This window comes from Morone saxatilis, unplaced genomic scaffold (assembly GCF_004916995.1).
Source record: "Morone saxatilis isolate NCDOM2014 unplaced genomic scaffold, NCSU_SB_2.0 Contig17, whole genome shotgun sequence".
Taxonomy (NCBI): Eukaryota; Metazoa; Chordata; class Actinopteri; family Moronidae; genus Morone; species Morone saxatilis.
The window spans coordinates 9,065,131-9,080,026 of record NW_023339729.1 but is presented as its reverse complement, the minus strand read 5'-3'; the positions used below and the strand labels follow the sequence as shown (position 1 = coordinate 9,080,026).

The window sequence follows — 14,896 nt, the reverse complement described above, 5'->3', positions numbered from 1 at the left end:
CACACACACACACACCTGGTCTTTGGTCTTGCTGTCTCTCTCTCTGACATAGGTGGTGACGATTCTCTCCGTCTCTTCTCTCAGTCGAGGGTACGATCCCAGCTGTAGACACACACACGGAAAACACACACGCACTGCTGCAGGCACCGTGATTACAGCACACACACCTGTGCAGGCTTACACAACACTGTAAACACTGTGTATCGTCATAAGCTACGCCCGACCACTGACAGTAAATGTACAGTATAAACACAAACATGAGGCAAGACGTTTGAAACGTAAACACTGAGGAGGCATGCACTGACGACTTCCATATCAGCTTGAGATTTCTTGTCAGCCACAGATGTTGCGATAGCAGCCAAGTTGTTACAAGTTTGAAGCATTAGTGTAATATCATCTCAAGCTGATAGTGAGTCTCAAAAAATCAGGGAGGAATGAGGGAAAAAAATCAGGTTAAAGTCCAGAAAGTGAGGCAGGTAGGGTCTGGTGGAGTCTTGTGGGTGATTGCATTATTGGTATAATCTGGAGAAAAGGGTGTATCACAGGAAAAATACACAATACCCTCCCATGACAAGACAGGGTGAAAACAGCCATTTCTTAGCGGGCAAATTGCTTAGTGTGAGAGTGGGGATCTGATTATTTGATAAGTAAGGCAGGGTGAGGGGTTACATAAATCACCAACGTCATTTGATGAGGTAAGTGGGCTGGTAGGGGTCCAGGATCAGAATGGACTCTTTTAGTGTTTTTTTTAGTGTCATTACAGAGGGAACCACAGGGTGAGGTGGGGGGGAGGTGGGGGGGGGTAGGATGTGTGCTGAGTTAAGCCTACAAGCAGCAGTGAGGGATAAAAGATCAACAACACTAGACAGTGACAAGTTAGTTCTTTACAATCTTGTGATTTGTGTGATTTTTGTAATTTCCTTTCTTTGATTGCTTTCTATCACTCTTTTCCTCTTTGCTTGCAGTTGCCCCTCCCCACCCCAAGTCTCTGTATTCATCACTTTTAAATCTGTCTCTCCACCGGTCCTGTTTACCTTTTCAGTGCACTTCCTGATCAGGGTGACAAGCTCGGTGACAACGAGGTCGACACATTTCAGACATGGGTCTTTCAGCTTAATGATCTGCTTTTTCACTATGGCCTCAAACGCCAGGTCTGGGGTGAACAGGCCTGTCCTGTGGTGAGGCATCATGGGAGGTGGAGGTTTAATGTCAGGTGAAGGAGGATGAGGTGTAGCCATGGGTCATGATGAGGAAAAAGGGAACGGTGGTAGAAAAATTAAAGCTCAAGTTGGATAGAACAGTTTGGGAAAAAAAGAAGAGGTTTCAAAAAGGAAGAGAAGGATGAAGATTGAAGAATATGACAAAGAAAAACAAACAGGCATTTAGTTAGTTTTACTTAATGTACAGAACAGAAACAAGCTGCAGGTTCTCATACGTTTTCACTGCAATTTCAACTTCCTATCCAGGTTAAAAGTCATTCCATAGCTTTTTTAGCTGCTAGAAGCACAGCTTCATGGAGGGCAGTGTCAGTCTGTCCACATCTTTGGTCCACACCAGAATACCTCAACAACTATTGGAAATTTTAGACTTGTGTCGTGAAATTTTGGAAATTGGGACACTTATTGTTACCAGATGACGATCACTTATTGTGATCCCTTGCATTTTGTCCAGCGCCACCACCTGGTCAAAATGTGTCCAGTCATTTGGTTTATAACTATATGACTAAATAAATACCTGCAAAACAAATAGCATTCCCATCCTCAGCTGTACTTGTCATTACAAGAATGTTAGGATGCTGATGCTAGCATTTAGCTCAACGCTCTGCTACAGTACAACCTCACAGAGACACTAGCATTGCTGTACACTCTTTAGTCTTGTTTGTGCAGTAGCTTAAAACCAATCCTGCAGCTTGTTCTGCAATTAACCTGTACAGGAACAAGTAACAGCCCGTCTGACCACACAGCCTCTCAGAGACACCACTCCAGTGCACTGCAGCACAGCCGGGACATTCAAATATATTTACTGATGTTCATACAGGTGAACTTCAAAGCAGGAGGGTTAAAACAGAACCCTTCCTTTGAATTCATCCACTTTATTTTCCAATCCAAGATGACGAAATTACGTTGAAAAATCACAGAGCTAAAAAAAACTAAATCAACTGCTTTATAAAACTGTCTGGCATCAAAATGGCCCCTGGCAGCTCTAAAGTTGGCTGGTCTCTGTGGTGTGTATGTACAGGTGTGGCAGCCGGGCAGGAGACCATGCAGTGATACCTTATTAGTGCACTGTCTGACTGTGTTGATGAGCTCCTGGATGACCAGGTCGATGCATTTCAGACATGGCTCTTTCAGCTTAATGATCTGCTTTTTCACTATGGCCTCAAACGCCAGGTCTGGGGTGAACAGGCCTGTCCTGAAGGACATACAGACGAGACAGACATGGAGCCGGGGGCGGGGAGAACATAGACACAGGAAGAGTGTGAGACAGGCACACAGATGAAGGAAGACAAGAGCAGACAGACGCTGAGGAAGACCAAATGAGGAGCAGTGGAAGAAAAACTGGAAAAAGTGGAGTAGAAGACGGCATAAGGCTAACAAACAGCCAGCAAGACTAAATAAAAACACAGATAAAAGAAAACAAAGACAGATAGAAGGGCCAGCACACTTAATGGAGACATGAAAAACAGGACAGACATTGACACCTGCAGACAGAGAAGACTGTGGGTCTTTATAGAGCTGAACAGACACAAACAGGGAAAGAGCTGGCGGTGAGGTACATAAGCTGCTACATGTGATGTGCTGTTTGCACGCCGTCTCTACTTGCCTGACTCCGTGGATGTTCTTGATAGCGTAGCTGATCTCTTTCCTCAGCTCCTTCTCATCAAACTCCATCTAAGACACAGTGCAAAAAAAAAAAAACTTAGATTTTACTCATTAATGACACAGACAAACATGAGGCCAGACAAACGGAAGAGTCTGCGGGGTTTTTGTGCCCTCTTAGTATTACATTTATGAAAACAACAAACCACAACACAGCCACAGCATGACATCAGTATTAATTATTGCTACATCAGTATTGTAAATACAAAACATTCACCCAAAGAAAAACAATGCTTTGACACAGTTGTTTTTTCTGCTAACAGTAAAATAACACAGAGCATTTCTTGCCACATTAAAATGATAAAATGTGCACATAATCATAATAATCATGATGAAAATAGACATCATAACACTGGTTACCTTCACCAGCTCAAAGGGAAAGCGCTCATGAAAGATGCGGTTGATCTTTGCTCCACCAGACAAGTTCGAGGTGTCCACCTGATCACCAGACCCCTCAATGCACTTCTCAAAGTCCACGCCAAACTGCTGCACCATCCTGCAGATTGTACACAGTGTACCGGAAATGTCTTAACTTCTTGGGACTAATGTGTATTTGTGTATCTGCATCTGTGTGTGTATGCACTAACTGGAGTAAGGCCTTGGTCTTGCGTGTGGGGTCGTCAGGGCGGAAGTTCTTGTACTCATCCACCTCCTTCTCCAGTGATAACAGCTGGCTCTGCAGCTTACTGCGCAACCCTGGCAATGTGTCACGGATGTGGTTGGTGAGTTGCTGGAGAAAGATAAAAGGTAAGAAAAACATGTAAAGAAAAATCTGGTGTTGGTCCGGTGTTGTTGCGCATGCGCACTCATTTATTCAACTAATTCATGTAATTCAGTTCAGTGCATCTCCTCATAACAGACAGCATGTTGAGGGACAAATGAAAACATACCGGGGAAAATATTTATAGAATTATAATTAGTCACAAAATGAAGCTTCAACTTTACATGAAATAGACCAGTTCATGTGTGTGTGAATGTCTCACCTGATTGAGCATCTTCTGCAGATGTGGTGTGCCCATGCGTTCAGCAATGTGTCTGTATGCAGGGTGAGACAGGAAGAACTTCCTCTCAGCAGCCAAAGCAGCACGGATGTCTTTCTTCCCATCAATGTCCTTTTGACTGCGGTTCACCACCCCGATGTACCCTAAAGGAAAATACAGGAAAAAGGAGTTGTTTTTGTTTTTTTATGGTCCAACAGTAAAATGCTTTTGACCCCAAATCCAAATATAGGGAGCCAAATATTGAATTACTTATGTATGTATACAGTATAAAGGGCTATAATTCCTACACTGTTATTCTGTTAATATCAAATGAATTATACTGTGTGTGTGTGTGTGTGTGTGTGTGGTCTTACCTCTGCGGAGTGGCAGTAGTTTGTTTTCCAAGATGTCTCGTGCATCTGTCCCCTCGTCCATCAGGTCCAGCTTTGTGATCACACCAATGGTCCGCAGCCCTATTAAACAGGAGTTGTAGGATTTACAGAGATACTACATTATTTAGCCAGTTAAATATAAATATATAAAAAGCCCACAGTGGAACAGTGTGTGAAGCAGTATTTTTGTTGTTTCAAAAAATACATTAAAGCTTTTAGCACAGCGGTGTAGTGAGCTCAATACTAACATCAACATGCTAACATGCTCACAATGGCAATGCTACAATGCCAGGATGTTCAGCAGGTATAGATGTCCACAAGTGGTTTGTCACCATCTTATTGTCACAGTCGCGCGGTTCACCTATCTTAGCTTAGTGTGTTATGCTAACAGTTTCTAATTAGCACTTAAAACAAAGTGCAGCTGAGGCTGATGGGAATGTCATTAGCTATAGTATTAGTTATTTGGTCATAACTTGAGGGATTACCAAAGTTATAACAACTGATAACAACTAAGACAATCCCACTGCTAGCATGGCTAACAAGAGCAAGAAATGAAGTAAGGAAATACTAATTTAAACCAGATCATAACTATAAGCAAATTTAGCCTTAAGGTAGACCTAATGAACTCTGTGGGCACTCAGTGGGCTTTGTAGTTATTCAACCATTAATAACATCTTCTGGATTTAGAGAAAGAAGGCCAAAGGTGGAGATAATTAAATTGAATTATATCTCTACTAATCTTATTCAGTACATCTATGCTGCCAGGAAGTCTTTTAATAATGTAACTGTTAATTATTCTGACGAGCCGGCTCCTATTTTTTTGCACTGAGGCAAAGATTAATAGGAAGAAAAGGAGTAATAATGGCTGCAAGATACAGCAAAGAGTAATTAGCTTTGTTCAAAATTAGAGCAAGAAATGGTTACATTTAGAGAAATATCCAGAGAATCTGACATGCAGATGAACATGATCCTATGCACGAGCACATCCTTTCCTTACGGTCTCACAAAGTCCCCTTACCCTGAGGATCCACTTCCTTGGAAATCTTGAGGGCATCGGAGTTGGCCAGGTCAGAATTGGCCGGGGTGACGGCCAGGACCAGACAGCTCTCCTTGGTGATGAACTGCATCAGCATGTCCCTGATCTGGTGCTCGATATCGTGGGGCTGGTCTCCCACGGCCACTTTGGTCATCCCTGGCAGGTCAATCAGGGTCAGGTTCAGCACTGAGAGAGGAAAAGAGGGCAGGAAGAAAACAATCAGAGAGAGGCTGAAAACGTTCAGCGAGAAGACCGGGATTGTATGTCTGTGTGTGTTACCATTAGGGGAGTAGACACGGAGGTTGATGGGAATGGGGGAGATGCCCTTGTTGGATCCGGTGAGCCGATCAGTCTCGGCTTCAATCTCCAGACGGACCTCATCAAAGTCCACAAACTTACGGCCCTTACAGTGCAGGAACTCTGCATACTCTACATGGAGACAATTGAGAGAATTAAACAGGAGGGAGGGCGATGGATTCATAAGAGATGACTATAGAAAATAAGATTAAAGATAGGGGACAGAAAGAGGAAAATGATGCAAAGGGGGGCAGTGCAGGTACTTTGAGGTATAAATTAGCTGCATAATACATGATATATGTAATATTCATGTGTACATTTGCATGTCTGCAAGTCCTGTAAGTTGTGTTGATGATCATCCTATGACCAAAACATTCACTTTCTAATTTTACAAATTTTTTTACCTTAAGAAGATGGAATAAATTGATTCTTTACTAATTTCTAATCTAATCAATTTCTATCTGACTGTATTTCTTGAGAAGCCTGGATTGAAGAGTGTAAAATCCATTTTCCAACTCTTGTATACTACTTGCCTGCTTTACTGTTAACCAGCTGGAGGATGAGAGGACGACGTGTGACGATGCCAGATCCTCTCGGCAAGAAGTCCCTGAGACGGAGATAATGTTTAATAAACATCAAATGTTAAAATAAGAACAAGATATATTAAAAAAGCTCTGTCATTAATCACAGATGCAACATGATGCCTTTTTTCAGTAAATAAATATAAACTGGAGAGAAAGCATGTCAGCATTTCGTCTTCAAACATTTAAAATATCTAAATACATAGTATATGTGCCAGCTTCTACCAAAATAAGAGCACACACACTTAAACTGATCCCAAGGGCCTGTGCTTGTACATGTGTGCATTATTGATATAATGAAAAGATTGACTTACAACCCTATCCATTATAAATAGTGCAAAGAGAAAGAAGCATGTCTCCCTGTTTCCCCGTCTCATTACATACACATTCATCAGAATGGAAACTCCTGTTCAATAGAACTGTGATCATGTCCAGGTCACTGACTACACATCTCTCCAGGCTATGAGAATATGTCTATGTCAGTCTGTCTTTCTGTGTGTTTGCCAGGTCAGCGACAAGAACTGAGTTGATTTTCAGTGTAAGGTAAGCAGGCCACACACACACACACACACATTTGAACACATACATGCTGTGCCTGTCCACTGCTGACAGAGCAGTCAGGATGTTACACAACAGTGATTCCCATCCTCTTTCCTCATCTCTTCCTGTCTCTTATGAAAGCACAACATGAATAATACGATTACTAACAAGACAGTTATTAATTAAATCACTGAGACATTTATCCAATAATATCCGATAACAGCTCTTCAAATGGGAGGATTTGCTCATTTTTTGGTGTTTTCGATCATTGTAGATTAAATAGTGTTGGGCTTTTGGTCAGATATTAGTGTGGTTAAAGTCGGAATCAGTGGTTCAAAACTAGAAACAATCATTCAACGTAAATTGTATCTGCAACAATTAAATATTGATTAATGGGTTAAGTCATTTAAATCAAGCAAAAATGCCAAATAATTTCTGTTTTTAGCTTCTTAAATGTGAGTATTTGGTGCTTTTCTCAGTTTTCTATCATTGTAATTTGAGTATCTTTTCATGTTGGACAGTCGGTCGGACATTTAAAGCTGTCATCTTAGGCTCTCAGAACTTGTAATGGACAGTTCTGAACAATTAATGAAAAACTAATTGACAGATTAATAAGAAAATTAAATAACTGTTAGCTGCAACCCGATTTTGACCCCTTTGAAATGAAGCAGTGACTTCTTGCCACCCCTTGTTACAGCTTGTGTGTGTGCAAAAGAGTGTTTTTTTCCCTCAAAACAACTCAGATTGTTATACTTGAATAATTGTTAGTGACCCTAAGAGATAAAACCACCAAATATTTCACAAACAGAAGAGAAGATTATAGAAAAATCCAAGAAACTGAAGTTTGTAAAGATGAACAATGATGTTTTTTCTTCTTTTCTATTCAGTTAATAATCGTGTGCCCCATGTGGCCTACCCCCGGGTTGGGAACCACTGGACTATACAACTGGAAAACAATAAATAGATTACTAAAACAACCGTTAGCGGCAACCCTGACTGACTAAAAATGAATAAACGAATCTCACAAGCCAAATCTGTGTGTCAGTAGGCTAATTAACAAACATGAAAACAGCTAAGTAGCCTTCTGTGGGTATCTGGTACCCAGTGTGTCATATACACATGACAGTGCAGCTGGTGACATCACTGATGACCCCTGCACAAACACATCAATGCCCCTACTGTCTCCCCCAGCCACTGCTTGGGACTCAGGGACAAAAGGCAACAGGAAAAAAAGGAGACGTGGCTGCCTAATCAACATTCCCTATCTCTTGGACAACAAGTGAAATCATTTTGACATTCCCTTTTCTGGGAACCTTCACTTGGAGATAAAAACACAAAGCTGCTACGGATATCTTCACTAGATTAGGCAGCAACACAGCCATGTCTTCTTCCCCTCTCCTTAAGAATAGATTTTCTCCCACTGCTTGTGTTTCGACTGTAAAGTGAGGAGAGTGATCCTGACATATGGCATTAATGCAGCAGTTGGTTTGCTGCTATTTGGCATCAAACACAACTGCTCCTTCAAATTCCTTCAAACTCATTCATCAACCTCACAAACAGAGTCAGCAGCGTACTGGGAGCGCAGACGTTTCCCTATGTACTGTCAGTGTGACTCTCCAGTAATTCATCTATCTGACAATTACCTCCTCAACACTGCCAACAACCTCTCTGTGCCTCACCCTTAAATGTAATCATAAACATTAAACATTGACCTGAACTATGTAATGTTAGGCCTATAAATGTGTATTTACAATCTCGTGCAAGCAGTCTCAAGGAAGCACAGCCTTTGTGAATGTTTGACAGAATGGGCCTTATATGAAGCAGTGACTGGTTACAGTTTTATTAGGACATGGAGCTCTAGACCAAAGTCATCTTTCAACACCTTTTAGACCAATTTCTCAGTTTTTCTTTCAGTTTTTTCCTCTCAGTTAACAGCTGTTTACTTGCGTAAAATGCGTAATTCTGCATCCGGAATAGCTCAGCTCCAAAATGGAAAGAATCCGTTGGAAGAAAAACGTTTGAAACTGGGAGGCACCGACACAGAGCGCGTAACCAAGTGCTTAGTTGGCGACATTTACGCAAAAGCTCAGCGTAGTTTGCATTTCAAATAAACAGCAACAAACAGTCAACAAAGTCACATGAACCCAAAATATATAAACGGTACAACCTCCCGACAAAATTCTCCAGCACGGAGCTCTTCCCTGCGCTCTGGCCGCCGACCACCGCTATCTGCGGCAGGTCCAAGTTGCAGGTCTGGCCGATGGAGCTGAAGGCGTCCTGGAGCTTGTTGATGAGGGGAATGAGGTCTTCCATTCCCCGGTTTCCCATTGCGGCACTTCGGTCAGCCCAGAGGGCTCTATCCTGTCTTCCTCCCCGGTTAAATAATAGCCAAAGGGTCGCTCCTCCAGCAAACCAAAAGTTTCCAGATGGCACTGCAGCCTGTCGTAGTCTCTGTGAGTTTATTTCATGAAAACACAACGCAGTTTAGAGCCAGGAGTCCCGATAGCAGTCAGAGCACTGGCGAGGTTATTGACTGGGTGATTGCATGATAAAAGTAGCCACATTAGACCGAAAACTTCTGTCATCATCCGGTCAGGCGACACCCAGCCTCCGCCGGAGATTGTGGCTCCGCCTCAAGCGTCAGTCCCCCCTGCCATTGGTCAGCTGGGACGTCCGTCAATGTGCACAGACATGTTATCATTTTTACAATACAGCTTCTCAGACTTGCTGTAAAAAAAAAAAAAAACGTAGAAAAGCTTCAGCTCTGGTATCAGAGTCACAGTAGGACAGAGGCAGAGCTTTATTCTAAACAGGCTTTTATTAAACTGGCCTTTGCTTCTAGTTTAGAATATTTTAACACTATTAAGTAACAGTCCTCCCTGTTTGCTCCCTGATCAGCTCCTGTTTGCCTCGTTAGGGGCTGCTGGCTCTGAGCAAACTGTGAGGAGTTTCCATTGACCAAACTAATTTAGAAGATTAATCTTTAATGGAAATAACTGTTGGTTGTAGGGCTTAAATTTTTTAACTCTAGGGATGTTGTTTGCAAGCGTGTGTCTATGTCTATGTGTGTGTGTGTTGTGCACGTGATCTCTAACTGTGTGTGCGTACACATACACACATAAATAGATCGACTCTGCAAAACGTTTACTGCATTCAACATGTATTTGCTTAGATAACTTGCCTAAAACAGGCCTTGCATCATTTACATTTCGCTCAAATTATGAACAGATTACATTAGATAGATTATTTTTTTATTGATATAAATTATATAAGCTTAACAATGAACAATTAAGAAATAACGTGATACATTTTCAGAATTTTACAAGAAAATAACCTGCAGGTTATGTGCTATATATAACTCTGACCACTCCTATAAAGTGTGACTCAAAGGTTTTCAGCTAATAGAATGCTGCTATATGACAGAGATATAAAAATAAGATCATCTTAAACTATTTCCAAAACTTCCACGTGGATTTATTTTTTTAATCAATTCATGAACTTACAGCCAGACACTGAGAGCCTGTGTGTGTGTCTATTTGGACTCCTCATGGTGCTACCAGCCTTTAACTAATAAAATTATGCCTGATATTCACAAACAAACTGGGCAAGCTGTGTCTCATTTACCCTATATAGTGTCAATAATATAATGACCCATTAACAAATATAACAATAGTCAAGGCCCATATGGACACTGAAACAGGATTTGATTGCTGTAATCATTCCTTCTGTGCATTCTTTGGGGACAAAACCCATAGTCTTCGTTTTGTATTTAGAAGTTTATGTGTCTAACATGAGGCAAATATAAGACACATACAGTGAGTTTCTTCCAAAGTTTGTCCTTTTAGCTTAAAATTCCTTAAATTTGTCCTGAAAAACAGCTATGAGATGGATACAAAAAGACAAACGCTGTTTCTCTGTATCAGGTGGTGGTAATCTAGGACGCTGAAATAATGTATGAGCAGTCACATCAGCCAATCACCTGCTGATGATCACCAGTTCTACCAGAAGAGGGCGCTGCAGGACTAAACAAGGTTAACGAGAAAAAGTTTTGTTTCTCATTGTATTTGATATAAGTATCCTGTATGCAGGCTGTTCATTACTTTAATGGACGTGGCAGATTATCCTGCAGTTAGTGTGAGGTGTCTTGCCTGGTTCACTTTTATTATGTCATCTATCAGTGTGATTTAACCTCTCTGGCTACTGTAATGTAATAATATCATATTAAAATGTATAGCCAATAGTCAGTATTCAACAAAGATCAAGTTGTTCCAGATTATCTATGAATAAAGCATTATATAACAGTTATATAAGAACACACTGTTAATAAAACAGCCTAACATGTACATTCTTCCAAAGCTGAGTAATAACCTTTATAGCCTTGCAAGCATCACACCACTTCACCACAATCAGATTCTTACCTCCAGTCACACGTAACCCACCCCCGGTCTCACTCTGGGACCCACATTTTCGTCATTAAGTCGTAACACACTTTTATACAATTCAAACCAAGCACATTTATTTTTCAAATAGACTTGTAAACACATATACAATGTTATTGTGGTCTTTTTGTAACATCAAATGTTGTCTTCCCTGCAATCAGAGCTCATTACTCTAATAATAATAAATTGAGTATGAACAACTGTGTGCTGCTGATTCTTGTGATTATGAATAAAATGAACATCATCAAAATAGGTAAGGCCTACAATAAGCTATGGAAGCTTTTCTGTCAATATAACGTCAGACATCAGATAGCTAAGCATTTAAAATAGATTTTTGTTTTTCGACCACACACTCTGTCCCATTCAGAAGTCCAGAGTCCACGGCCCACCAGTTGAGAAAGCATTTTCTGGAGGAGTACAGCCCCTAGTTTCAGAGCCTTAGGTAAAATGTTAAAGTGTTCATGTGCCCCTCAAACTGCACAGTAAACGTCATCAGGTAATAGACTCTTATCTCATTCCCCAGGCTTTGTGACTGTAGAGTAGAGAGTCTGCTCTGCTGCTGGAGTTTTAGAGGAGCCATTTTTATTTGTGTCAGGATGTGCGTCCTTCTGGAAGTCGATACTGGCATAGTGGAGCTGATCTGCGGGAGAGCTGACAGTGGCGTAAACGGACGGCAGTACGACTCCTGAGCTCGCCTCCTGGTTCTGAATCTGTATCTCCTCATAGTTGGGATCTCCATGATTTTCCTGCAGAGAAAGAAGGGGAGTGGTGAGAGGTGCAGCCCTTGTGCTCATATGCAAACTGGCAAACACAGAAACACACACACAAACACACCTCTGTGTTATTTGTCCTCTGCTCTGATGATCCACCTGCAGTACACCATGCTGAGGAAAAGGACATTTGAACACATGGGAGCAAGATATTTGTATCTGTCTGTATTCAAAGTTACCCCTTGCTGTCAAAATGTGCAAGTAAAGCTACCAACAATCTGTTTGCCAATCAAAAGGAGAATTCAAGAAAAGAAGAATGTTTATAAAGCTACAAATTCAAATAATAAAGTGTGTGTTTTTCCATTCCTCACCTTTTGCCCAGGGGAGTTTGTGTCTGAATAGCACTAGTACAACCACAAGTATCAGTATCACTGCCAGACACCCTACCACACTACCAATCACAATACCTGCAACCAAGAGACAACAGTAGAAACTATTAAAGAATACAAGCTGTCAGCAGAGGTTCATTGCCCTCAGCATTCATGCATAAATGAGAGGTTGTGTCAGTGTGTGTTTGTGCAGTAGAAGTGTGTGTATATTTATGGAGGTATATAAAGCAGCTGTTTGTAAGCATTAATGAAACTGATGAGATCACCTATGTTTGATTTCATTGATCCATCTCCATCTTCCTTGTAATTTTCTTCTTCATCTTCATATTCATCTTCCTTGTAATTTTCTTCTTCATCTTCATCTTCATATTCATCTTTCTTGTAATTTTCTTCTTCATTGTTTGCACCATCTTCGTGTGGTCTGTCTTGGCGAGGGGCAGGTTTTCTGTCTTTGGTTTTGATGCGTCTCTCAGCTGCACCAGAAGCTGGTGAAAGGCATAAATAAAATTACTACATGTAAAAAAACACATGCGCACAGATGTTTTAAATGCAAGACGCTAATCTCCCACATCTGTTTTCACATTCTCTTTGTTCCCCCTCCTGGTTCTGTACTCCATCAGTGTCATTGTAGTACTTTATAGTACTTTCTCATATCATTTAAAAAAAAAAGTTAAATATAAAATACTCCTTTACAAGTAAACGCCCTGTATTCCGTTCCTTGAAGTAACCTACATAAGTATTGGCAGCAAAATTTACTTCAAAAGTAAAATGACCTTCTACAAGCACAATGGCTCCAGTCAGTCTTATATTAAAACATTAATACCATATAGTTTTTTATTTTTATTTCTTTTATGCATTAACATGTAAGCTGCATTTTTCTGCAGTTTCATTTCTTAAGATTTTCATGAACTCAGACTCCTTTTTTGATACTATTTATGGTCTGCATTTTTTCTGCAATAGCCATTCAAGGTATTTCCGTTCTGTAATTACCTTTTTCTATATAGTATTTTTCATCATTAATGGTGGAGTCCAACTCATACCAATAACACAAGTTTGTTAAAAACTGTTTGTAAACAGATTCAGAAACTGTATTTCTGACAACAAAGCTGCTCAAGGAGTGTTGGCTGTAGTATTAAACCACACTTGCTATTACCACGGTAACCACGGGTGTCACTCTATCAACCAGGACTGAAAGCTTAATGATTACATCTGTAATCTCTCTCTCTCTCTCTCTCTCTTTTCCAGTACAGTTATGCAGCTCTGTAGAACTATTTATTTTTACTAGGTGAATAATAATAAAGTACAAAGTTACTGTACCTCTATTCCTCAACATCAGCCCACACTTTTTGTGTATTTTCTGTAGAGTGAATACGTTTTACTTGAGTTATAACACTAAAGGGCTCAGTGTACTCACCTACAGTAAGGAGAGTTTTGTTGTATTTGGCATCCTGCCATGACCTGTTAGAGACACACCAGTACGTTCCAGAGTCGGCTGTGCTCACATTCTTGATTTTCACATAGAAGTACTTCAGTCTCTTGTTATCCCTAATATTAAACCTGCCTTTGACCACCACTCTATTCAGTTGTGTTATATGTATTAGCTCTTCACAATTCAAAGGACTTTCCCCCTTGCACAGGAATTTCTCATTGCTCTCATGGTTGTCCGGATAATTACAGACGATTTGTACAGTGTCCCCAGTGTCACAAGTTTTTTCCACTGATGTAATGTCATCTGGGTCTGAAAAAACAGAGATCAATGTCACTTTTCTTGTGAAATGTGTTTTTTGTATATAGAAGCTTGCGTTATGTTAACTAGTTTTGAATCAGAATGATTAAAAGTATAAAAATACTCACTGAAAATAAACAGATGGATCTCAGTTAAACATGCAATAGATTTATTTATTTCTGTAGCACACCGGTATCTTCCAGAATCATCCTGCGTCACTGTGGAAATGGTCACAGTGTAGACTCCTCGCTGTTTGTCGTCTGTTAGAGAAAACCTGTCTAGTTTTGTGTAATTTGCAGTGTAAGTTGATATCAGATTTGTGCAATCAGAGTTTCCATCTTCTCTGCAGAAGCGCCTGAGGATGTTTTCTTGCTGCTTTTCTTCTGCTGGATACTTGCAGCTGATGGTAACAGAGTCTCCAGGATGTGCCGTCTGGGTCACTGGTGTGTTGACACCTGCCAAAGAGTTGAAGCATGACTGAGAATGAAACTGAGGCCAGGGCAGGGGCGGACTGGCCATCTGTGTGATCTGGAGAATCACAGAACGGCCGGTACTCCAGGACGGCCGGCCCCACCACCCGCCACGCAGTCATCAAACCCCTGTTTTTTTTCCCCCTGCTAATCTACTGTTTCCACTCCAGTAGGTCCAGGTCGCAGCAGTGCACCTTTAAGTTGGTGCCCAGCTGCCCCGGCCGGTCAGTCCAGCCATTTAAGGACAAGAAGAAGAAGTAGCCCAGCCAGCAAAGACCGTTCCAAGACAGTAGAAACAATATGGATAACGGCGGTAAAAAACGGAAAGAAAAGGGGGCTGAGAAGGCGAGGGAAAAAAAAAGTGACATTTAGAGAGTGAAGCCGCTAAATGTCGCAAACTAACTGAAATGTTCAGCAGCACTGGAGCACAAGTTCAGTTTAATATTAGCAGCATCCA

The 14,896-nt window shown here is 41.0% G+C and overlaps 2 protein-coding genes across 2 annotated transcripts in view; both read right to left on the bottom strand.

The window, feature by feature from the left end:
- LOC118326873 (dynamin-2-like) overlaps window positions 1-9,318 on the bottom strand; it is a 17,156-nt gene extending 7,838 nt beyond the window's left edge. The window contains 11 exon segments of the mRNA XM_035660017.1: window positions 16-102; window positions 2,274-2,412; window positions 2,824-2,891; window positions 3,240-3,375; window positions 3,467-3,609; window positions 3,863-4,023; window positions 4,234-4,332; window positions 5,270-5,473; window positions 5,567-5,716; window positions 6,118-6,191; window positions 8,873-9,318. Coding sequence (XP_035515910.1) covers window positions 16-102; window positions 2,274-2,412; window positions 2,824-2,891; window positions 3,240-3,375; window positions 3,467-3,609; window positions 3,863-4,023; window positions 4,234-4,332; window positions 5,270-5,473; window positions 5,567-5,716; window positions 6,118-6,191; window positions 8,873-9,033 — 1,422 coding nt within the window. The 5' untranslated portion in view covers window positions 9,034-9,318.
- Window positions 9,319-11,242: 1,924 nt separating this feature from the next.
- LOC118326577 overlaps window positions 11,243-14,896 on the bottom strand; it is a 10,039-nt gene continuing 6,385 nt past the window's right edge. The window contains exons 8-12 of the mRNA XM_035659598.1: window positions 14,098-14,424; window positions 12,510-12,743; window positions 12,226-12,321; window positions 11,979-12,028; window positions 11,243-11,890 (exon numbers count right to left, since the gene is read on the bottom strand). Coding sequence (XP_035515491.1) covers window positions 11,657-11,890; window positions 11,979-12,028; window positions 12,226-12,321; window positions 12,510-12,743; window positions 14,098-14,424 — 941 coding nt within the window. The 3' untranslated portion in view covers window positions 11,243-11,656. The remainder of the gene's footprint in view (window positions 11,891-11,978; window positions 12,029-12,225; window positions 12,322-12,509; window positions 12,744-14,097; window positions 14,425-14,896) is intronic.